The 26,210-nt window shown below is 43.9% G+C and overlaps 1 protein-coding gene across 1 annotated transcript in view; it reads right to left on the bottom strand.

Annotated features, from left to right (window-relative positions):
- The window catches only part of LOC105545380 (neurexin-3), a 782,882-nt gene that overhangs the window by 731,362 nt on the left and 25,310 nt on the right, over positions 1–26,210 (bottom strand). Inside the window, exons 2-3 of the mRNA XM_011988305.1 lie at positions 14,536–14,541; positions 1,529–1,540 (exon numbers count right to left, since the gene is read on the bottom strand). Coding sequence (XP_011843695.1) covers positions 1,529–1,540; positions 14,536–14,541 — 18 coding nt within the window. The remainder of the gene's footprint in view (positions 1–1,528; positions 1,541–14,535; positions 14,542–26,210) is intronic.

The following is a 26,210-nucleotide window of genomic DNA, read 5'->3' on the forward strand; positions in this document are numbered from 1 at the left end:
GATTCAAGTGATTCTCCTGCCTCAACCTTCTGAGTAGCTAGGATTACAGGTGTGTGTCACCATGCCTGGCTAAATTTTGTATTTTTAGTAGAGATGGGGTTTCCACATGTTGGCCAGGCTGGTCTCGAACTCCTGACCTCAGGTGATCTGCCTGCCGCAGCCTCCCAAAGTGCTGGGATTACAGGCATGAGCCACCATGCCCAGCCTGACAAGAGCTTTATAACAGTTGTTGTTGATGCTATTTTTATTATGCTATGAAAATACACTGACATGTAAGGCAACACTTATTATAGTACCTGACAGACAATAGGTGTTCAGTGTGTGTTTGATGACTGAATGAGGAGTGAATGGATAATTGCTAAGTGTCAAATGATTAATTCAGACAACAAGACCAGTAGGGACTATAAAGAGGGTCCCAGGTGCTCAGAAAAGGTTTCTGGAGGACAGAGGAATGTTTAACGGTCTTGGAAAATGGTTTAGGGTTTAGATGGAGGACACTCCAGGTAGCAGCATGAGATCCCATGATCACAACGTGCATTGGTAAGCACTTTTCTGTTCAGTTTTTCAGAAGCAACCAGGACACTGCCAGGCACATAGTTGGGACGTAATAGGATGCCATACAAATAAAGGAATGAATACATGTGCATAGTTCATATAAGGAAAAAGTGAAAGACGATCCTAAGAATCAGAGTATGGAGGTCTTAGGTTTCAAGGCTAAGCAAAGTAGACTTGATCTTGTCCCTGATGGGAGACATCGAGGGTTCGTGGGCAAAAGAAAAACCCAAGGAAGATATCGAAGAAGATTATTTTTGCAATACTGTGGACGAGATGGATTAGAGGGAAAGAGACGGAGGCACAGAGATCAGTTACAGGGGAAGGGCCTAAATTAGTATCATGGCCGTGGGAAAGAAAAAGAAAAAGAGGACTGAACAGGCTTTGGTGATGGATGAGATGCTTTAGGAGGGGTGGATGGGAGACTGGGGGAAACAGTAACAGAAATAAGAAGGTGGGATGGAGTAGGGGGATGGATTCAAAGTGGTGTGGATAATGAGTTCTACTTGACATATAAAGAGCTGAAAGGAGGAATCAGTCAAGCAAAAGATCCAGTGTGCCCTTAACAATGTAAGACTACAGTCTGAGAGAGTCAGGACAAATATTAATATAAGGGCTTCTCACAACTCCTTCATGGACGAGAGGGTCAGCACCTGTGTCAGTGAATGACACCCCAAAGGAAAGGGGGTTGGAGCCCTGAGTCTTAACCTGGGAGGAGTGGGGAGATATTAAGATATCCTGGAGGTTCTTTTTTCCCAAGTATATTCAACATTAAGATATAAATGTTGAAATAATTTTACATTCAAAAAAGGAAAAAGAAAAAGGAACTATATGGTTTTCCAACATAAATTATAGAAAATAATTCTCAAAAAATCTTAACTGAGGAGGGTATAATTAGCAAGAAAGGAAATAGAGTCTATGCTAGGTATGCATTCTGTATGTTGTTCATGAGGAAGAGGTAAAAATGAAGATGGACCTTCTAGTCGATCTCAGAAACAGGGGGTCAAAATCCATGCCCATGGGCAGCAATCTCCCAGGCCACACTGCCAGCCCTAGGACCGCACCCTGGCTGGGTTTGGAGTTTGGCATTTATTCCAGGCTTGATATTCCAGGGCTGCCAAAAGAAAAGGCACAGGCTAAAACGGGGGCTCATGGAAGCCTAGAGGACCACATCTTTCCAAAAGAGTCTCACTATCGGCTCTGGCCTTGAACAGATCTTCAACTGTGACTCAAAATCCAGCACCATTAAAGTTCACCTAAGGATGAACAGGAGATGGGCTGTGATAACCCTTTGATAGGCAGGAAATTAAGAATTGCCAATGTCAAATTCTTGTGGAACTATAATTCCTTTCAAAAAAAAAATTACAGAAATATAAGAAAGCAACGGAAATGTCTCCTGTTTGATGTCACACCTTGAAAAAGTGCTACTCCAGCTGGATCCTAACAGGATGTCTGATACTTTTGACCCTTCCGCCTCCCTCTTTCTAGTCCTATTAATATAGTCCACCCTTCTTGTGCCTGCCTATCTGTGGCGCACAGGTTCTCAGGGTACATAGAGGAATAAGAGAAGAAAAAGATCACCAGGAGATAAGACATACAAAGTTGAAACTGCCTTAGAATAGACTGCAAATCATATGTAAATTATATGCAAAGTACACGTAAGGCCCTCTAAACTATGTTACACCCTTTGGGAAAATCCCCATGGAGATAGCTATAGCTGCTTTTTCAGCTCGGGAAAATGGAAATGGCTATGAAAGCAAAGTCATTTGTAAGCGGCTGTGGCCATCATGAAGCCTGTCATGAGAATGACTAATACAGAGAATAGAAACCATTTACTGAAACAGGCAAGAGGAAGATGTAATGTTCAGGAACCAGGCCAGAAGTTGAAGGCCTCCATCATTTAAGCTAATATTGTCTCCCCCTTAAATCTATAATATCCCACCCACTTCAGATGGTTTTCAAATCCATCCTTCTTTCCTTCACCCCGGCCTTGTAATTGGCAAAAGTATTTCAGGGAAGGAAGGAAGTCACTCACAGGGGGAGAAAAGAAAAGAAAAAGATTCAGAAAAGAAGAAAAAAAAAGTTATCTCTGCCAAGACTTTTATTTCACTCGCTTTCAGAGTAACTTTTATCTCAGTGAAAAATCCACATATATCATCTCTTTTTTTCATAGTGAAGTAGAGAAATTAAATGTCACTAATTGCTGCAAGTGCCAAGTGCCAACGATGAATTCTTACGAAGCCACAAGGACTTTTTAAAAGAGTAATTACATAAAATCAGAAGGTCATAGAAGCATTCACCTGACGTTTCTGGAAGAACTAGGGAGATGTTGAAGGGGGAAGAGGGTAGGCCCCTGAATTTACAGAAGCCAAAAGTGTCCGTAGGGTGACCAGGAATTTGGAAAAGAGAGAAGGGGGAGAAAATCTCATGTTGTTCAGATTTGCATTTTAAAGAGGGAAGTGGCTTGATAACTCTCCCAAAAATGACCTGGGAAAGGAAGAATTTCATCTTCCAGTTGAAATACACATCTTAGCATTCTGAGCACTAAAGAGAAGAAATTCAGTTAACTTGGTAAAGAGAATTACAACAACAGCTAATATCTGTTGGTTGTTTATCACAGACAAGACATGGCTATGTTATCTCATTAAATACAGCTCTATGTGAAAGACATTGCTATACCATTAATTTTACACGTGAGAAAACCGAGGCTAAGAGCTAAAGTCACACTACCTTAGCGAGGGGTGAAGTGAGGACTCTGCACCAGCAGATGGACTTTACAGCCTGTGATGACACCATGACACCAGTTACCCCCTCTAGTTCAGTGCTAATGGAGAAGAAAGGAGACATAGCTCAGAGAATCCAGAAGCAGAAATAGTGCCTAGACATCAGCTTCATTTATGACCCTGGCCCAGCAGGGCTTAAAGGGCCCTGGGAAACCCTTTTATTTATTTATTTATTTATTTATTTATATACTTTAAGTTCTAGGGTACATGTGCACAACGTGCGGTTTGTTACATATGTATACATGTGTCATGTTGGAGGAACATCACACACCGGGGCCTGTCATGGGGTGGGGGGAGCAGGGAGGGATAGCATTAGGAGATATACCTAATGTAAATGACGAGTTAAGGAGAAGCCCTTTTAAATGGCTGTCTTCTCCCTTTCGTCAATCCTCATCCACAGAATCTACTAAAACCTGAAATTCTTCTTTCCTCAAGTTATCTAGTGGCATAAAGCCACTTCTCTCTTTAAAATGCAAATTTAAACCTGAGACACACTCAGACTCCCCAGTCATGGATACTGTCATGTGTGAGATCATCAGGGCAGCCAGGCTAAAGGTCTCTCATCCAAGACGGGCATGCACAGGAGCTTTTGAATAGAGAAAGTCAAGAGACATACAGGCTGAAGAAGTCTGCCACCATGGGTGGGAGGAGGGCACAGGGGACAGGGTGGGATTGAGAAGAATGCTTACAGGAAAGGAGAAGGGTCTGAAGAAACCTTCTACCTAAGTCCTCCCTTTTTTTTCTTTTTTTTTTTTTTTTGAGACAAGGTCTCAAAAAAGGTCTCTGTTGAGTGCAGTGGTGCAGTCGTGGCTCACTGCAGCCTCAAACTTCTGGGCTCAAGCAATTCTCCCACCTCATCCCCTCCTGAGTAGCTGAGATTACAGGCAAAATCCATAATTTTGTCTCAGACCAGCCCTTCCCTGAGTAATTCCCTGACCTTCACTGTGAACTTAAATCTACTTTTTCTGCCCAGGGTTTGCTAGTTCCTCACAGCAGAGCCTAGGCCTGCTCCACATTTGGATCAACGATGTGTCTGAAGACATTCACGGCATGCTCTCTGGATGTTGTGATGACCTCAACTTGAAAATAACCGATTTGTTAGAATTAGGGTCCAAAAGGATGAGAACAGGCAAAAGTGAAATTTAATGTTAAGGGCTAAATGTAAATTTTGGCATTTAAGTGCCATCCTCTACCCTCAATCCACCAAAATAAAAATGTTCAATAGCCTCGCCTTTTCTCAGCATTGTCTGTACCAGACATAGGGCTTTGGTTCAGTGTATGTTGCCATACATTAGAAGAGGCTTTAGTCAAGTGGGGTATTAATTCCACAGGAGAATACCTAGGATCGTGAGGGACCCAAAACATGTTGACATGCAGAACAGCTCAAGGAACCACTATGTGTAGCCCAAACAAGAGAGAGCTACTTCGTAAAAAACTCATGGAAGAACATGACAGCTGCCGTCAAGCATGTGTCTCGTTATGTCGCGGAGGTTGTAGTGCAGTGGCACGATCTCGGCTCACCGCAACCTCTGCCTCCCGGGTTCAAGCGATTCTCCTGCCTCAGCCTCCCAAGTGCCTGGGACTACAGGTGCACACCACCATGCCCAGCTAATTGTTGTATTTTTAGTAGAGACGGGGTTTCAACATGTGGGTCAATATGGTCTCGGTCTCTTGACCTCATGATCCGCCCACCTTGGCCTCCCAAAGTGCTGGGATTACAGGCGTGAGCCACCGCGCCCAGCCCCCATCGAGCATTTTTAAAGGTGTACATGCATGATGAAAAATATAAAAAGCAAGTACATTTGCCATGAACAGAGGGTAAAATAATAAGGGAAATTTTATTTGCCAGAAAGGCCATAAAAAAGAGTCAGAATGAGGTTGTACGAGAAATCTACCAAAAAGTCCTCCCAACTCTAAGATTCTTTGCCTCTATGAATTCAGATGATCTCCAAAGAGACCAAGCAACATATTGGGCTGAACTGTATCAAACTGCTGATAGGTGACTGGCTTTGGCCCATAAAAATGGTGGTTTAATACAGTTGAAATCCCCTGAGAACACTACCCATAATCAGAATGGCAGGCTTCAACAACAGCCTGCCACCACTACAGCCAAGCTACACAAAGCTTCAAATAATCACCTAACAGCAATTATGAGCTAACACTCAGGATAATCATATAGGATTTACATATAGGATTTTGGCTTTTCTGCAAGCTTTACACAGCACTGAGAATGGATTGAATAGTTGGACTGATGATGATGATGATTTCCAGAGACTCAGAAGAGAGAGATCCTGCTGCTAATTCTCCAAGATAGGGGTTGCCCAGATTCCAGCCTCTGAGTTTTGTCTTTCCTTGATACTACCATGTTCTGTCCTCACCACCAAGCCTTTTGTGGTATGTAATCATACCAGCCAACTCACTGTTTGCCACTAGACCAATATTGTTCTTATGGCATGGTGGCTGAACTGAACAGAAAGGGTTTCTTCCTATCATGCCCATGAGTAACCAACAGCTTCTATATGGCCTAATTATTACAGGGTAGGGGAAAGAATGTCTCCAGCCTATTCCCAAGCTATTCCATCTCTTAGTGGGGAAGGAGTGGTGAGGTTTCCTTATGCATTCATGCCATGGAAGACAGAGAGACAAAGGTAGTTATGCCCATCACTCTAAGGGCTAAAGGAGCAGCAGTAATGACTTTTAGAAAAGAATCGTTCCAAAGGAAAGAACGTCTTTGCTCTCCAGCTGTCATGAACTTCCCTAAAACAGTTCTTCATTCATGAATAACATGAAGCTAGAAGGGACAGCTGATGTGCTAGATAAAAGCACTGCACCCAAATAGATCACGGTGTGCTGGATTTAACAAAGTCAAAGAATGATCCCAAGCTTTAGTCAAATAAACCAATTGCGCAAGTCCAGGAAGGGGAGAGAAATGGGCACAAACATAGTAAAGACTTTCATTGACATTACAATAGTAAAGACTTTCATTGACATTAAGTTCAATTAATACTATAATCTTTTTTATTAAGGCTAAGATGTTTGGTGCTGTCATTAATAGATACCTAATCTAGAAAAAGGGAGTCCAGGCCAGGCACAGTGGCTCACGCCTGTAATCCTAGCACTTTGGGAAGCCGAGGCGGGTGGATCACCTGAGGTCAGGAGTTTCAGACCAGCTTGGCCAACATGGCAAAACCCCATCTCTACTGAAAATAAAAAGTTAGCCAGGTGTGTTGGTGTGTGCCTGTAATCTCAGCTACTCAGGAGGCTGAGGCAGGAGAATCGCTTGAACTCGGGAGGCAGAGGTTGCAGTGAGCTGAGATTGTGCCACTGCACTCCAGCCTGGGCAACAGAGCGAGACTCCATCTCAAAAAAGAAGAAAAACAAACAAACAAAAAAGGGATCCTGAGACCACTCTACAATGAACTGAACTGATCCCAATCATATTCAGAATACTGTATGTGGTGAGGGCATCCTTCTTTGGAAAGGATGCAGAAAATAAAATGTGTCATTTTTTAGAGAACAATGACCTGGAAGAAAGAATTAAAACTGCTTGTAGGAGAATGCTTTTTAAAAAAAAAAAACTGGAGATGTTTTAGCCTTTAGAAAAGAAGATCCTTAAAGACAAAAGCCCTGTCTTCAAACACTAGGAGTGTAATTAGAGCTATTCTGCGTGTCTCTAAGGGCTGGAAGCCATACAGGTGGTGGAGGCTATAGCAAGGAGGGATACGAAAGAGCTTTCATACATTCAGTGCTGTTGGAATGGAATGGAAAAGCTAAAGGAGCAATGAGTTGCTCATCTCTGAAGGGATCCAAGCCAAGTCTGAATTAACTCTTACAGAAGAGATTCAAAAATTAGTTGCACAGAGAGCCTTGACAATCTATTGGGCCTCTTCCTTCCCTGAAATGCTGATTCTAACCACAGGTTTATGAGCACCTACAATATGGCAGGTAGTGGGGATACAGGCATGAATAAATCTCTGTTCTCAAAGAGTAAGACACTGCTGCCCTTCAAGTTCCCATGGTAGCAGATAAGGGGGCCAGAAAATACACAGCTGACTATGGTATATCATCATGATGGCTTTACTAGCCCTATGTCCTAAAAGCCATGGGAAACTCAAGGGAAGATTACCATCCCATCCTCCTTTCTACCTCCTCTTCACAATCTCCCACACTACTCATAATATATGTGAGTGTATAAAATTGCGGTGAAGAGCGAAGCTTTCAGGTCCCTTCACCTTCAAGATGACTTTATTTTAAAACAGTGATTCTCAAACTTCAGTTGTATTAGAACCACCTGGGAGAACTATCATAGTTTAATAAGCCTGGATCTCATTCATTAGCTCTCCAAGTGATTTTGATGCATACCAGAGTTTGCAAACCACTGCTCTCAATAATCCAAAGCCTGGATTCAAATTCTAGCTCCACCTCTCACTAACTGTGGGACTTCTGAGCAAGTTAACTTTGCACTTCCTTCTGCCTCTCATCTGAAAAATATCTGCATAATTTCCCGCCTCTCATCTGCAAAATATCCTTTCAGAATCACTGTGACAGTCACACGTAACCACATACGGAATACACTTAGCACAGTTCCTAGCACACAGGAAGGGCTCAAAAGCATGTAGTTATTGCTGTCATTATTTAGGGGACTGGTCTATCTAGGTCCTCTCTCTGCCCTGCCCTCCATCTCTTGCCAACACCATTTCTCTAATAAGCTGGCAGCACTAGCAGACCACCTGCCCATTGCATCCTCGGATGCCTCCCTACATGGTCACAGTCAGCTAAACTACCCCATAAAAGGACCCACTGCCCTCAACTCTCAGCTGCTTTCTACCTCCTCACTCCTCCTGAGGCCTAGCCCAGCAAACTGACAAGCTTAGCCTAGTCCTTACCAGACCTTCCTAAGCAGGTCTGCAGACTGGGAGGGTCTCCAAGGCTGTCCCAAACTAGCTGTGTGGCTTAGCTGAGTCAAACGGGAGGTCTGTTGCCTCATTTCCCCCTCCTGGACAGGGAAGGAACTGCTCTGGAACAGTCTCTCAATGGCCTCATCAATGACATTTTGAGCAGCACAAATCTTTGAATGAGGCTCTCCTGCATATCACAGCGCATTTAGCATTCATTGCCCCTTCCTTCTAAATGCCACTGCTGCCCCTCTACACTGGAGCAACAAATAAACACCTCCGCCCATTTGGCAAGGTCAGGGGCAGCATATCACGAACGATTTTTCCAGCTAAAATTCTGGCCTTGCCCTCCAGAACTGGGAAATGAAATATGACCATAACCAATACCCCAGTGGGTCTGCCTGTCTAAGATAATAAAGGAGGGATTTCTAACTGCTCTAGAAAAAAGCACCAAGGTCCAGTGATCTGCATCCCTGAGTGAGCCCAAGCTGCAGGCAGGTTGAGAAGCAGCTCCTTACTCACACTTACTCATTGAGAACAGCTACAGCAGCCAGGGGGGTCTTCCTGGGCCCCAGCCGGGCAATTGGCTAGGAGTTGAGCACTGTTAGCCTAGCTGAGGGCCCCCTTCCAATCTAATTACACGCAAAGGAGGTAGATTTCCCTGCAGCCTCCATCTCCCACTGAGCCAAGCCCAAGATGGGCACTGAATAAAGATTCATTCAATTACCTTCTGTCTCAGGGTGAACCCCAATAAAAAGCGGACTTTCTTTCAGCGGGATGTGGGATAAAACAAAGAGCTGAGTCCTAAGCACTGCTGATTCATTCAGGAAGCGTTTTTCTGTGCCTGCGATGTATTGGCACTGTGCTAGGCTAAGAGGACACAGTTGTAAACAGCAGTGTACCTTTGTGAAGTGTACACTCTAGTGGAACTCCCTAGGAGATGTCTCCTGGGCCACATCTACCGGGGTTTGCATTCTGTTCCACCACTTTTTACTGGGTTGTATCAGTGAGGTACTTATTGTACCTGAGCCTCAATTTGTTCATGGGTGAAATGGGCCAAATAGCAATTTACCTCCTAGGGATGTCAAAAACATTAAATGAGGCATGTAAAACTTAATATTTCCATGCCTGGCTTAAAATACAAGCTCAAAAATTTCAAGTGTTTTTTCTCATAAGGTAATAAGGAAGAAAAGCAAGTAGGAGTATTGACCCAAAGAATAGCAAAGAAAAAACAAATATCTCATAGGCACTACTAGAGTTAGAAGGTTTCAGTCTTTGGTAATGGAGAAGGCATTCTCCTGGTTGCTATTCCCCAAGGTATCTCAGTCAGATGATCTAAGCATACAGCTTCAGAGTCAAAGAAGCCTGAAAGGTCATCTGATTCTAATCTATCAGGTTAAAGAAAAGAAGCCTATTTGCCCAGAGAGGTTACATGACTTGCCCAAGGGCGTACAGCTCCTGGGAAGAGTGGCAGAACTACCAAGCAGAAATTCCAGACCTGCATTTACATTCTGAAACTTACCATACCTGCTTCCGACCTTGGGCAAAGGATGCAATGTCTTGGAGCTCAAGGTTCTTCATCGGTGAAGTGGTGCCTGGCACACTGTGGGTTCTCTATAAAATATTGGTCTCCTTTGCCCCCTTTTACTGGTTCCTAAGCCCCACTTGAGAACAATGGCTGGGATCTAAGTTTGAGGGACCTCTCCACTGGAAGCACAAAGGGCAGGACAGATAGGAGAGAATATGCGGCAGGAGAGAACAGCAGGTGTGTTTGGGGAGGTTCTACAGCGCTGCGCAGGAGCATGCCTCAAGATGATTAGGGAGACCAAGACACAGCTACAATGGTGAGTTGATTTTCTGTTTTTAAAAAAACCTTTCTGAGCCAAAGTATCTTCATCTATAAAATGGAAACATGTGCTTAAAGGATCAACTGGATAACTTATGTGAACCCCGAAAATCTGAGGTCTCAGTTAATTCAGAAAGTTTATTTTGCCAAGGACCCACTGGGACACAGCCTCGGGAAGTCCTGCTGACATGTGCCCAAAATATATAAAACAACTTAGTTTTATATATTTTAGGGAGACATGAGATATCAATCAATATATGTAAGAAGTACATTGGTTCGGTCTGGAAAGGTGGGACAACTTGAAGCCAAGGCAGGAAGTGGGGAGGGGGCTTCCAGGTCACAGATAGGTGAGAGATGAATGGTTGCATTATTTTGAGTTTCTGATTAGCCTTTCCAACAGAGGCAATCAGATAGGTACCTATCTCAGTGAGCAGAGGGGTGACCTTGAATAGAATGGGAGGCAGGTTTCCCCTAAGCAGTTCCCAGCTTGACTTTTCCCTTTAGTTTAGTGATTTGAGGGCCCCAAGATTTATTTTCCTTTCATATTTGTAATAATAGTTATTTCATATATGGTTAACTATGTGCCAGGCACTGTTCTAAAGACTTTACCACAAGCTCACAATCTTCGAAACAACTCTGTGAGGCAGGTTCTCTTATTCTCCCTATTTTGCAGATGAAAGAAGTAGAACCCCCACAAAGGTAAAGTAACTTGAATAGGTCATAGTGCCATGATAGAGACAGAGGTGGCAAACTTTTGTTTAATAAGGAGCCAGATCGTAAACACTTCAGGGGCTGTGAGGCTCTATCACAACTATGCAACTCTGCCTGTGCAGCTCAAAAGTAGCTGAAGACAGGCCAGGTGAGGTGCTCACACCTGTAATCCCAGCACTTGGGGAGGCCGAGGCAGGTGGACCACAGGGGGTCAGGAGTTCTAGACCAGCCTGGCCAACATGGTGAAACCCCGTCTCTACTAAAAATACAAAAATTTGCTGGGTGTGGTGGCACACACCCATAATCCTTGCTACTTGAGAGGCTGAGGCAGGAGAATTGCTTGAACCCGGGAGGCAGAGGTTGCAGTGAGCCAAGATTGCACCATTACATGCCAGCCTGGGTGACAAGAGTGAAACTCCATCTCAAAAAAAAAAATGTTAGCCGGAGACAACGCAAAAAGGAATAAAGGAATAGGTGTGGCTATGTTCCCGAAGAACTTTACAGGCATAGAAATTCAAATTTCATAAAATTTTTGTCTTACAAATTGTTCATCTTTTGACTGTTTCCAGTCACTTAAAAATGTAAAGCCCATTCTTAGCTTTCAAGCCATACAAAACCAGGCTGCAAGCCGGATTTAACCCTCAAGCTATAGTTCGCCAACTCCTGCTCCATCCTATGCTATCTCACCTTACATCTACGTGAAAGATGTAAGGTGTCAGACAGAGTGTGCCTGAACAGTGACCAGCACAGACTAAGTGGTCAGTAAATGCTCATTCTCGTTCCCTTCCCTAATCTCGTTCTCCTTCTTCTTCACCACAACCAGATCAGATATCTCATTTTGCGCCCAGCACAAGAGAGGAAGGCGAGGACTTTAGCGAGGTGGACTGCAACTTCTCAGTAAAGAAGTTACTGAGGAGTGTCCCAAAGGGGAGGAGAGAGTGGGAATTTGAGCTCAGTGTGGCTCAAACTTTAATGAGTATACACCTAGAGGTCCTGATAAAATGCAGATTCTGATTTAGTAGGCCTGAGAATCTGCTGGTCGGTCCTGCAGGTCACCCTGTGAGCAACAAGCTTCAAGGGCATCCCCTCTGTGTCCACAAACACAAGTCAGACTCGCGCTGCCTCCAGGCTTTGGGTTCAGGCTGGACTGAGTGGCTCCCTGGAGACAGGGCAAGGTCCAGGACATATAATCAGGTCCCCTCCCCAAGGACAGCCTGAGATGACTTACAATGGAGGAGGAAGACAATACGGGGCGGAGATCAAGAGCGGGTAGGGGAAGGCTCCAGCAAAGGCGTCTGTTCCTTTGGCAACAGCAGACAGAGGCCTCCTGGGGGCCCAGCAGACAGGAGCCCCTCCCGCCGTGCCTGCCAGGGCTCTGATGGACGGAAGCAGGAGGCCTATTTCCTCATCGGGCCTCTGAATAACTAGGGCACTTCCACAAGGTCACAGTTATTCATTTAAATTCCAGGTCTAATCAGCAGACAGAGCTTGAGAAATTATCCCTTCTGAGGAGAGAGGCTGTCATTGGAGCACCATAAACAGCCCCTCCAGGCAGGAGGGACAAGCACTGAGGGAGGGGAGAAGAAGGTCCCAGAATTGTTCCCTGTGCTCTAACCGACTACTCGGCTACTCTTGTCTCTTCATCACCTCCAAATGGCTTCCAGAGAGTTCTGGAACAGGCAAAAGGCAGGGGAGGGTTTAAGACAGGGCAGAGATGCCCATCTCTGCCCTACAAGCAGCCCAGGAAGACCAGTGACAAATTCCAATGTACAAAAGCATGGGATAAAGCACCTGACAGGGGTCCCTGCCAGGCCACAAATGGGTTACATAGCCTTGGAGAAGTCCCTTCCCTTCTTGGGCCTGAGTTTGCACTCCTTGGACAGGATACCCTTTAAGCTCCACCATGTCTTGGAACCCTACAAACTCAAAATTTCCCATGTGCTTGTGGCCATACTTCTTGTTCAATAGAAATTTTTGAGGTTAAACTCTGTGCCATGTGCCATGCAAAGAGCTGGGAATGCAGACACAAATAGGACACAGCCTGGCCCACAGCTCTGTCATGTGAAAAGCAGGGTCTGGAAGAACAAGAGCACAAGCTTTGGAGGCAGACAGATCCGGGATCCTGGCCTAGTCACTAGCAGGAGGTGACCTGGGCAAGTTACTGAACTCCCTGCAGCAACTTTTCTCCCTCTGTGCTGAGGATGGTAACACCAACCTGGAGGGGCTGACATGGAGGGTTAAGAGAATGTCAGAGCTGGGCTCCCAGGCCCTCTTCAGCACCTGTCAAGTGCTTATTGTTACTGTTATTATTCTGAACCTCCTCCCCAAAGGCTACAAGGAGGGAATGTGGATTTCACCCCATGAAGTCGAAGAAAATGTGCCTGCCCCTTTTTCCTGGGTGCCCTGGGCTCTTGCTCCAAGTCCCCAGCCTGTCTCTGGGACCTTGGGAAAGGTATTGCCCACCAGGCCCCATCTCAGACTTTTACATTAGGGTTACTTCTAACTCATCTCCTCCACATGTAAAATTAATCAATTAATCAATCGTCCCTTTATAGTCTTCCAGCGGCCTCTGGTAAATAGTTACATTAGCTCATAAAATCCCCAATTTGTCTTCCTGAGGGGAAGGAAAAAAAAGTCAGAGAACCACTAAAGGCTTCTTGTTTCAGAACCACAGTGCTGCTGGCTCCAGAATGCCTGGCCAGGGGCTCAGAGAGGCAGGAGGCCCCCACTGACCTCAGCCAGGGCTGGGCATGCTCAGGCCACCTCCTGCCGCGTCCAGGGTCACAAGGGAAGGGTCCAAACCAGTGATTTGCTTCAGGCTCAGAAACCATGAAAAAGCAAGGGGTTGGTAGGGCAACAAGATTGGTAATCAGCCCTTGACACCTCAAGGACAGAATGAAGAGCACAAGATCTGAAATTAGGCTGCAATCCCCTCTTGGCCCTGCCACTTAACAGCTGGGTGACCGTCACACATCATTTAACTTCCCTGGGCCCCAACTTCCTCAGCACTGAAATGGCGCTCAGGCTACACACCTCAGAGGGATAAGAGAACAAAATGAGACAATAGCCATGAAATTGAAATGGTGTTGGTCAGGCTGATCATAGTTGCTGTTATCTGAGGAAGGGTGACTCACAGACCTCTACCCCTTTGAAAGGATGGCAGAAGGCCTATTGGTCCACTGTGTTTCACTCCGCCATGTTATCTCACCCAGGACCAATATGGCGCCTGTATGAGCACTAGAAAAAGATGCCCCTTTGGTCAGAGGCAGCTGCATGGACACAGCTTGGCAAGAGGAACAAAGGCTGGATTCATACCCCCATGCACCCCCTTGGCTGGGAGACCCTAAGCAGGGCCCAGCTCTATGTGATGACCCCTGGTCACATCTCTACTGGGAACCAGAAAGAGAAGAAGCCATATGGCACTTTACAAACAAAACAAGGTGTTGGGCTTACTCCCTCGCTTCCTTGAGGTTTCCCAGCAAATATCACCTTATCAGAGGATACTTCCCTGACTGCCTATTGTAAATTAGGGACTTCTCCTCTATCCTGCTTCAATTTTCTCCACAGCACTTCTCACCCACCCCCTGACACTATATATATGTAATATATACATAACATGCATATATGCATGTATATATGTATGCATATAAAGTATGTGTATATATACATAGATATGTGTGTGTCTGTGTGTACATTTTAGATCATTGTCTGCCTCTGTCCAAAATAAAAGGTCCATGAGGGTACTGACTGTCTTCTGTTTTGTTCACTGTTTTGTCCCCATGGCCTAGAACAGTTCCTGGAACATAAATATTCGTTGAGTGAGTGATTGAACTAAAATATTATTAAATAGAAATAAACTTAATGGCATCTTCCTAGGAAATGCTGTCCTGGGCTTTGGTTCAAACACCAATTATTTTCAAAGGTAGGGAGCAGGCAGGAAAAAATGGAGAGAAACTCTCTGCATTAAGTAGAATAACTGTATTCTACTTTTATGTGGTGTACGATCCCACATAGAACAATGATCAGAAGAATGTTACTTAAGTCTGGTTGATTATTTTAGATATTTAAGAACAATAAAAAGATACATTCATTCAGAAAGAAGGCTGCTAATAAAGAAAATGTCATATTATCTCTAAGCAAAAACAAACAAATAAGCAATAGTCTCATTAGGAAATACTTACAAAATCTTTAATCACTGAGAATTTTCACTCATGAGTCCTAGCATGTTCCAATGGAGAGTCAAAAGTTCAAATCCCAGTGCTACCACTGACAAGCTCTATGACCGTGGGCAAAACTGCTTAACCTAACAGGCCCTAAATTTCCTGTACATTAAAATGAATATAATGATACTTATCTTGTATTAATGCTATAAAAAAAATTAAATGTTAAAAGGACTAAACAAGAAAATATGTGAAAACATCTGAGATGATGCTCCCTTCCTATTTGGTCAAGTTAATTATTCTTTTTAACTCAAAGTTCTAGCCAGTTCAGAATAGTCTCCAAACCATTCTAAGTCATCTGACACTTATCCATAAATGTTTGCATCAGTTCACATGATTCTAGGTATGTGTGTGTGCATATATATTTGTCTATACACACACAACGCTTAAAACCAGGACTCTGGATGAAGACACACTTTAAAAAGAAAAATGCTTAATTATTATAAAGGTGGTTCTTTTATTTTTTCCATTGACAAAAACCATTTATTCAAACCATCCCACTTTTTTTTCCACAGTGAGCATGTATTATTTACATAACCAGGAAAAACAATAAATATTGCTGATTTCCTTGTGAAAAATACATTTCTTAGAATAAACAGAAAGAAAGCTCCTTTCACCCACATCATATTTTCCATGCTACGTATGTCATATCTTCTGCTTTCAACCATATGAAGCTACAAAAGATAAGCAGATGTGTGGAAGACAAAGCAAAACCTGTTCATTAAATTGGAGAATACTTATCTAAGAACATCTTTACAAATACTTTCCCAAAAATGCTCATTTTCTGAATCACCCAGAAATACTAAGGAGAAGGAAGTTATTATATTAAGTATGAGAACCATATTCCTTTGGTTTTAAAATGGTTCTTCAAAACCAATACAAATCCATTAATTCGAAGCATTTCTTCTTCTAAACCTAGATCAGTGAAAATGCAATATACTCAGAATTTTGTCTCTCTAAAAGTCTCACTCAGACTCAAACCATGCACAATCTAGCAGAGGAGAAATTCCCACAGCAGCTGTGCAAACACAAAGACTCACCTGGACCTTGACTGACATCTGTGGCAGCATTTTCAAAGGGAGAGAAAGGGAGAGGAGAGAAAGGGGGAGAAAAAGGAAGAAGAGTGTTAGCAGCACACACACACACAATGCAATATGCACTTGCATGACTATCACGTTCATGCAAGCCCCAAAGGTACTCAGCTCCTGAGCGCTTAGTTCTACCTTCACCCAAAAACCACCCATGCAAGCCGAGGGGCCAGGCTCCCTTTTCACTTTGCATGTAGCAAGAGAGGTAAGCTTCACATCTGTCCGGAAAGACATCATCCTGGAATCAGATAGGGCTTCAAAGAGCCAAGCAGACTGGAATCCTGCAAGAATATTGGTTAAAATATTCTGGTTGATTTCTGCACACTGACACCAAAGCAAATCCTCCTCCTCCTCCTCTTCGGATACCAAACACTGGACATGAAGTCAAGCAAGGTTTCCCAGCAGAGAGAAAAAGTAAAAATGGACCACTCCCTTGAGAAACAAAGCAAAAGAGGCATAACAATTAAGAGCAAGTTACAGATTTATTCGCCACATAGGACTGAAGGACATAAGATCACAAAATATTTACAAATCCCCCCCTCCCCAGTATACCCAGTGACCACGCTTCATCACAGACAGCAGTGTGTGTGCATGAGATTGTGTGTGAGTAGATCATTCATCATACAAATTGAAATCTTGCCTCCTCCTTTAATTTTTTTCCTTGCTTTTCACCCCATCACTAATGACAGAAATTGACATTTGAAATCACTTTTGACAACTACGAATAAACACCCAACCCTAGAAAGGTTGATATTTGAATTAAGCCAATGAACTTTCAGAAAATGAAGAACGCTTCACTCCTATCAGCTCCATGAACAACATAATCTCCTCATCCTTTCCTCAGATGTGAAATAGAATTGGGCTGGGGAAGCATAACCCAGAGCAGCCCAAGGCACTGTTAAAACCCCTAGGCCCATCTGAGAGGATATACCACAGCAGAGGAGAAGGAACAAGGGGCTGCTTCAGGAAACCACTGACCAACCCGGCAGTCTTGGATAGCTCACTTAGAATCACTGAACAGTGGATCTGGAGTAGCCACAGACACTAAGTACCTAGTTTAGTTCTTTTTTGTAAAGATGGAGGATGAAAGAAGTAGAGACTTGTACTAGGTCACACAGCTACTTCAGGGGCAGAGACTAGAAAATATCCTAGATCTCCTGAATCCCACCCAGTCCATCATTCCATTCAACTGAAGCCTAGGTCCCTCAAGAGCATACAGGAACTGAATTTGGTTTGCAGATTAAAGCGATTATGCTGAAGCCCTGGGGAAGCTGGGTGAGCGTCTCCCAACTACCCTATGAGTGGGTCATGGTTTATTCTCTGTGCCTCTAATTTGCTGCCTGAACAGGATGGGTAATGTTCTTCATGCCAACCAATAATGAAATGCCTGCAATCAGATTTGTAAAGTTCTAGTGTATCCTTAGGGCTCTTGTCCCAGGAAAATCCAGGTGCTGACCAACTAAGCTGTGGCCCAGAACAAAAGAGAAACATACCCATAGCAACAGCTGAGCACTTCTCTAGCCCCCAACCTGCCTCCCCTAGAAGCTGTATCTGCCCAAAGAAACTTCTAGAAAGCTCTGAATCATGCCTCAGCCACACCCCACCCCCCCCCACCCCCCCGCTTCAGGTTTTCTAGTGTGTTAGATTTAGGGATGAGAGGCAGGAAGAAGAGAAGAGGTGGAAAGGGAAAAAGTGTTGTATAAATAACTAGGCAGGGCCATTAACTGTTACTGATGGATTGCCTAGAATAGATATTAAAATACCCCTTAATTAAATAGGATATCAAACTATTTACATGTGGCTGAGTTCTGTGGCAGAAGAATGTCAACACCATTGCCCATACAAACAGTCTCTTTAGGGACACCAAGTCCCAGGGAGACAGAATTCCCTGGAACTCCAAAGGTTTTTCAGTACCGGTTACTAGCCCATTGGGGATGTGGTTACGATCTTAAACTTCAGAGACAGACAGGTCTGGGTTCAAATCCCAGCCTCTCTGTGGCCTTGGACTCATCATTAAACTTCTAAGAGTCATCTTCCTTGGCTATAAAATGAGAATGATATCAGAGCCTCCCTCATGGGGGTGTTATGAGAATTAAATGAGATTAAATACTTGTAAAGCACTGAACTAAGTACAAGGCAAATGCTACATAAATGTTAGTGACTCTGATTGTTATCAGTTTGAATTACCACAGACAGAAATACAAAAAAATATTGACCAGATGGCTCACTGGAAACACTAAGAAATCACAGGAATGAAGCCAGTGATTTTGGTTCCACTTTTCTGCTTACGAATAAGGATGTCTGCTCCTGATCTCCCCTCCCTCTGGTTCTTTCCCACCCCATTCCTCAGTGCGAAGTGAAGGAGTGAATAGAAGCAAGGATCAAAACAAATTCCATCCTTATTTCTTTTGTTTTCCCTCCTCAAGTCTCAATTTGGCATAGTTCTAGTCCTGTATGTAAAAACACTACACCTATTCCTGTCAAAGAGGGGCAACAATCCCACCAAAAACAAACAAACGAACAAAACTTTCTGGCTAGGGATCAAGGTCCAAGCTCAGTTCCTAGCTATGGCACTGACCTAGAGGCAGGTCTGAGCGTTATTCCAGCTTTAGGACTACAGACACATTATCACCTGGCCCCTGGCCCAAGAAGCAGTGAGTGACCTGAATCTCGGGACTCAATTCTGACTAACAGCATGAAATGGCGAAGGCAAGAGGTAGATGAAGGAGGGGGATGGCTAGCAAGTAAAGATCAAAATCTTAGCAGTGTCCATCTGCCAGACTGCCTATCCAGCATCCCCTTCCTCTTCTGCTTGTAACAATCCTCAGTTGTTTCCCAGGGAAGCCTCCCTTCCCAGCCTTAGCCCACGTGGTTTGCTAGAGGTGACCCACTCCCACTTGAGCTCCAAGGGTAGTAGTCATGTGACTCAGTCCAGGTCTTGAGAATATTCTATCTCCAATAATTGGCTCTGGAACAGACACGTGACCCAAGCCCAACCAACGAGAGTCGACCCATGGAATTTTACTGGAATTATCAGGAAATGGGGTGCTTTCATTTCTCTAGAGCTGCCATATTCCATCTTTGTTACCACGTGAAGACAGCTTACCTAAAAATGTGGGGAGCATAGAAGAAAACAGCTTTTCTTAATAAGGGGATTAAGATGACCTAGAACCAAATCCCAGCTCCACCCCCCCATCTAGAGGCAAGTATCTTAGCTTCTCTGAGCCTCAAACTTCTCATGTATAAATGGAGATACTAAAAGTATCTATTTCTGTGAGTTTTATCAATGAAGATCATCTATTCACCATTCAATACATATTGACAAAGCATCTATCATAGGCCAAACTCTGCTTTAAACATTGGAAACACAAGCCGAATGAAACAGACAATACTCTTGGGTTTTAATGGGAATAAAAACAGATATATAAAGTCAAATAGTGATTGGAGCCATGAAGAAAGGAAAAGTAGAGTAAGTGCCAGCAAAGTATCCCCATTTTAGAGAAGGTAGTTAAAGAAGGTGTTTCTGAGGAAGTAGTATTTGAGCTGATACCTGAAGAAGGTGAGAAACACTCTTATGTATACCTGACAAAGACTATTCAGGCAGGGGAACAGCAAATGCAAAATATCTAGGCTGTATCTGCTCAGTTAGTTATTTCTACGTTATGATAGAAAAACCGAGGACTGGCTCACATTACCTTCCCTCTCCCACCTTCCCAGCTCTACCATTCACACACGTCCTCAGTAGGTAACAGGTACTCAATAAATATTCGGGGGAAAAAGTAATCCTGATGAAAACTAGCTCTGGCCCAGTTGCAGCTATCTCCCTTAGGATCTCCATGCTCTAAACAGTAGGAACAAAACAGGAAAGAAAGAATTGGAAACCCACCTCCATCTTTCACCCACTCTGTTCAGCATCACAACCAGGGAAGAAGTAAATTAGGGCATTCCTGCCTCCACTCAGAGCCCCATGGACACTTATTGCATATTCAACAATAACTTCAGCCACAAGTGCATATGTTCAGCATGGTTATCCTCAAGTCCAAGGGAAACAATTTTCTGCAGTTTGGGGAAGCTGGTTCTTCTAACCTGATATGGTTTAGCTGTGTCCCCATCCAAATCTGATCTTGAATTGTAATTCCCATAATCCCCACATGTCATTGGAGGGACCCAATGGGAGATAATTTAATCATGAGGGCAGTTACACTCATGCTACTCTTGTGGTAGTGAGTAAGTTCTCACGAGATCTGATGGTTTTATAAGGGGCTTTTCCCCCTTTTGTTCAGCACTTCCCTTCCTGCCACCATGTGAAAAAGGACATGTTTGCTTCCCCTTCTGCCATGATTGTAAGTTTCCTGAGGCCTCCCCAGCCCTGCAGAACTGAGAGTCAATTAAACCTCTTTTCTTTATAAATTACCCAGTCTCGGGCATTCCCTCACAGAAGCATGAGAACAGACTAATACATTACCACTGGGGGGAAAAGAAAGGACCCATCATTCACCACTATTGCACTTGCAGAATCTAGCTCAGCCGGGGTAGTCCTCCCACCTCACCCTTCATTTGTACTAGATCATCTGGACAGGTATGAGTCCAAGTTTCCCCGACTTGCTACTTCAACTCCCCCATGCCTCTGGAGGAGCTCTGGGGAACATGGGACAGGCTGCACAGCCAGCCTCTTGTAGGCGAGTCCCAGTCAAACCTTCCGGGACCCCACCTGGTGAACTCTGCCTTGAGTCTGACCTATTTTCTAGGAGAGAAAATAGAATACAGATTTAAATGCAGTGGCGCTCTGGAAAACTACAGGCCCAGCAGTATGAGAAAATAAAACAGCAGGAGGTAGCTGAGGAAGTGTGCTGGCACAGGGGAAAATGCTACCACCCCTAGATCAATCTTACCTGGTTTGTCAACTGCCTTTTCTTCTGCAATCTGCCCCCATTTTCGTCTATTACAAATTGATAAACACATATGTATACACACATATTTACCTGTGTATTTCCTCTGGCCAGTCCTGGGGGCCTATGCTGCTCCTCCATACCCAGACCCCAGCTGGTCTAACAGTAGCATCCAAAGGCAGAGGGAGCTGTACAGATGAGACCCTCGGAAATGGGGACGCAGCAAGGCAAGGGGTCAGAAACACCTGCAGCTGCATCCCTTCTGTCTGCCTTGCTTCTGCGTGACAAGAGGAAGGGCTTGGGGTCAATTTTTATAATACTCCTGTCCTCTCATATATGAAGGTAATAAAATCACCAGCTAACATTGACTAAGGGCTGTCTATGTGCTAGGCACTGTTCTAAGTGCCTCACAGCAACCCAATGAGGTAGGAACTATTGCCACATTCATTTTACAGATAAGGAAACTGAGGCGCAGAAAGCGTAGGTAACTGGTCAAAAGTCACACAGCCTGTGGAGCCAGAGCCTGAATCCTGGAAACCCAGTTGTGGATTCCCCTTTCTCTCAATTATCGTCCTGACAGTATCACCCCATCAGAGGGTGAATGTGAGGACAAAATGGGATAAAAGCAATGTTAATCCTATTAAAGCTCATGTTTATTAAGCATTCTCTGTGTGCTGTTATACAGGCTGGAGTCTGTGTATGGGGAAGCAGCACTGGGCCCCAGGATGGCCTGAGGAAATATCTATGTAAATATGTGTATATACATATGTGCATATTGATTTTTTAAGAGACAAAAAGTGGGGGTAAACTGCAGAAGAAAGGACAGTTTACAGCCAAATAAGATTGATTTAAAGGAGTTGGCATCCTACCCTAGTCATATGCATCATCTTATTTAATCTTCATTATAACCCTATAACAGGTAGAAACACTATTCATCCTGTTTTACAGGTAAGGAAACTAAGATCTAGAGAGGATGCACTATGATTATACCTCTCAGACTCAGTAGCGCATCAGGTAAGGGTCAAACTGTATTTTTCAATGTAAGAGCAAACCAGGACAGAAACCATTTGACCCATGGAACTACAAATTAGGTATGAGAATATCGGGTATCTCACGGAAGTAAGAAAAAGGTATTGCAAGAGTCAGAGAAAAGGGGTGAAATGCAGTAATGCCATAGGCCTGAGCAACTGGAGCCCCTGCCCTGGGCTATATATTTTAGAGGGGCCCACTGTGTTCATTCTGCACTCACATCCCAGCCCAGGAACTGAAGAGTCCACAGGTCAAATAGATGTTTCCACCTAGAGCCAGCAACACTTGCCCCCACCCTTATAGAATATGCTCTGGTACCCAGAATTCCTCGCCCACTTGCTCCAAATCCACATGGGCCTCTTCCCAGGGTCCATTCTCTCAAAGCAGACCAGCCTACTGGTATGTGCACTCTAGTGTCAAGAAGTGGCCAAGAAGAAGCTGCTTGCAGGAGTTGTGGGCTTCTACAGGCTGGGGCATCACATAAACATGCATGAGGGCCTTCCTGGTGCTAGCAGTGAGACAAGGGAGGCTGGCCACTGGCCTCCATGTATAGTCTTGCCTCAGGCTCTCAGATAGCAGGGCAGGTCTTCCACTGAGGATTACACTGAGCCATAACGTTAGAAGGAAAAAAAAAAAAAGGCAAAGACTGCACCTCCCCAATGGCCTATTGACTCCTGCCCCCGGGGAAGATGAGCATAAGGTTTTCCCTTCTTCTCCAAGAACAAACACAGAAACAATTTTTTTACTTAAGAACTAAAGCAAACTTCCAGCAGCGAGGAGGCTGTTTCCTTCGTTCTAGGGTTCTTTCTGGCTCTCAGTGTCTGAGCTCTTCAAACACAGGAAGAGTTGTCTCCATAAAAGGCCGGGTCGTGTTAGCTTTATCTCCGACATAAGGGTCCATTCATCTACCTTCGTAGAGGGCTGAGCCCCAGAGCCCTGGTGCTGTTTGCTTTTGTTCTTTGATGCTAATAACTCCAGATTGCAAGACAGAGCATCAGTAGCAGCTATATCAGGCACCAGTCAGCCTGGGCAGGCAGCGGCCAGGAGGGGAAGAGGAAGGACCAAGGCAAGCATTTCTGTGGGCCGGGTCACTGCTGTACTCAAACACCTTCAGGGGCTCTCACATACTTTCAGTGGCTCTGGCTTGAGGAACCAGGATCTGACTGACAGTTGGGAGAAGAGGCAATCTAGTTGTTACAGATATAATCAGAGACCAGTGCAGACAGCCTTTTTTTTTTAATTTTTTTATTTTTTAATGCTTTAGAAGTTTTGAGTACAGGCATGGGAGTAAGGTAGCCTGGGGTTTGAATCGTGGCTTTGCCACTTGTCACTTAAAATATTTTTGGCAAAAAGCTAAGGCTTTATGGTCCTCTTCTGCCACACAGGAGTAATGGTAGTAAAGTCAGTTCTGCCAGAAGCATAGATGCAATCCTAAAAGTCATTTTGCTGTGCAAAATCATACAGTAAAAATCACAGAGCTTAACTGGAAAGATGAAGTTGGGGTGCAACACCTATAAACTTCATCAGTGACATATAATAAAATAGAGGAAGCAGTTTTATACATGTTAAATCACTAAGAAGTACATAAGTACTACAATAAATATGGCACTTTTAACAGACCTGAAGTTTGTCTGTGAAAGTGGGAAGCTTATGAATTGTTGCAAAGTGTAGGAAGAGGATCTCCTGGAATTGGACACAAAGTTGAAACATCAGTTGTGGGGTGGGACTCACAACACACATGGTAGCTGAAGTTGCTGGTACAGGTTTGAGATGTATACACTTCGAGTGTTCCTACACAGCTTGCTTCTGCTGGCTAGTTTTCTGCCTTCACCTAGTGTTTCTTATGGACAAAATCATGCACAATCAAAAGCGGAATTATTATGCTCAAAATGTTCCCTAATATCAATTGCATTCGAACAAATTTGCATTTTCAAAACAAGTGTTATAACAGAACTGATTGTCCTTCATTTATATGACTATCGTGAGGATTAAGTGAAATAATCCATATAAAGTTGTTCAGCACAATGCCAGGCACATAGTAAACATTCAAGAAACTTATTGAAATTATTACTGTTTCTGCTGGCTTGTTGACTCATCTCTTGTAAACTGAAAATGACAAGTTGAGCTTCTATTGACCTGTTTAAGCTTTGCAAACAAAAGGCATTTCCAGCCGAATAATATTTCCCAGCCTTAGGCCGTGAGGTTGGCACCTGCGGTAGTCTCCCACACAACAGGGTGAGGGCCTTGGGAAAGTCCTCATAGCAGATGGGCACTGCCAGGGAACAGGATGCACATATCAACTTTCTAGGGAAAGAAATGGATGCTGTCCTTCTCACACTGCAGCATGACCCGCCAGAGAAAGGAATACACATCTGCATCTCAGAGGACACCAGGAAATCAAAACAGAAACTGGCCTAAATCAGAGGATGTCCCATCATCTGGTAGGAGAGGGAAAAGTGTATCATAGGAAGAGAGAGAAATCTGTCAATTCCTATGTTGGAAAACACTCTAGACATAGACATCTCCAATTTCTCTGCCCTCCTCTTAGATCTCATAGAGGTTAAGAGGCAGGTTCTAGAGTCAGGTGGACTTGGACGACAATCCTGGCTCTTGCACACATGAGCTCAGGCATGTTAATCAACCCCTTCGAGCCCTAACCTCCCCATCTGTAAAACGGGGACAGTCTACTTGCCTGGCAGGACTGATGTAAGCATTATAAAGAACTAATGTATGCAAAAGCACTCAGCAAGGTGTCTGGCACACAGGAAGTAGTCATTGAGGTTGGCAATCATAATTATTGCATTACTTGACCCCAGTGATTTCCTTGAGACAGAGGATCTGCCCTCTTTCAAAGAAGTCCCTACTCTCTGGAAAGACTCCGACTTCCCAGAGTTTAGGCCAACAGGATGAATGTTCTAGCAGAAGCAGGTGGGTCTCCTAGGGTTTCAGTGGAGGTGAGTTCTGCAAACTTTTCAATTCAGTACAAAATAAAGTGCCTTGGAATAGGAGGCATACCATAGCTCCTCTGTAGGAGGTGCTGATACAGGGTGTGGGACAGAGCCCTCAGTTTGGAGTCAGAAGCCCTGGTACTAGTTTTGCTTTCCCAGTTTTTTTGAATTATGATAAAATACACATAACATGAAATGTACCATCATAACTATCATTAAGTGTACAGTTCAGTGGTATTAAGTACAATCGTAATGTTGTACAGCCACCACCATTGTCCACTTCCACAACTCCTTTCCATCATGCAAAACTGAAACTCTATAGCTATTAACACTAATTCCCTTCACCCCCTCCCCTGGCCCCTGAAGACTAACAATCTACTTTCAATGTCTATGAACTTGACCATTCTAGGTACCCCATATAAGTGGAATAACACAGTGTTTGTCTTTTTCTGACTGGCTTATTCCATTTAGCATAATGTCCTCATGGTTCATTTATGTTGTAGCATGTATTAGAATTTTCTTTCTTCCTGAATAATATTCCATTGTGTGTACAGTCCACATTTTAGTTACAGAAGCCCTGGCTTTGAGGCCTGACTTCTCAGCTTCCTACTAGCTGTGTGACTTTCACCAACTGAGCCTCTGTGAGTCTCATTTTCCATATCCCCAACTACTGGGAAGAATGACACTAAGTGCATGTCCAGGTTGCTGCGATGTTTGAATGAGGCATAAATATGTAAGTGCTTTGTAAACAACAGAGTGCTATATCATTCATTTATTCAGTCCAGAAATACTAATGAGGGGCAATTCCTTATTAGCCAATATGCTAGATCTTAGTGTCAAAAAAAGGTTTAAGTGGGATCCCTATTCACAATAACATCATAAAAGAAACTTGAAAAACATGATCCAGAAGACAGTGGGGCAGGGATTATTATCGATTAGAATCCCTGCCATTTACTGAGGGCTTCCTGTATACCAGGCCCCTACAACTGCAGTGTATGTAAATAACCTCATTTAATCCTACTGATGTAGATACTGTTGTTAAGGAAACTAAGGCTCAGGGAAGTTAATATGCCCAAGTTCACGCATCTCATAAATAATAGTCAGGATGTGAACTCCGATTTCTCTGACTCCAAACTTCTTTTCCTTCCCATAGTACCACACTTCCAACCACAAATATTTCTTCCCTTACTGGTCTCACCACCCAAATCTATCATCCTTTAGGACACAAGGACAAATTTCAGGAAATTAG

This window comes from Mandrillus leucophaeus, unplaced genomic scaffold, assembly GCF_000951045.1.
Source record: "Mandrillus leucophaeus isolate KB7577 unplaced genomic scaffold, Mleu.le_1.0 Scaffold326, whole genome shotgun sequence".
Lineage (NCBI taxonomy): Eukaryota > Metazoa > Chordata > Mammalia > Primates > Cercopithecidae > Mandrillus > Mandrillus leucophaeus.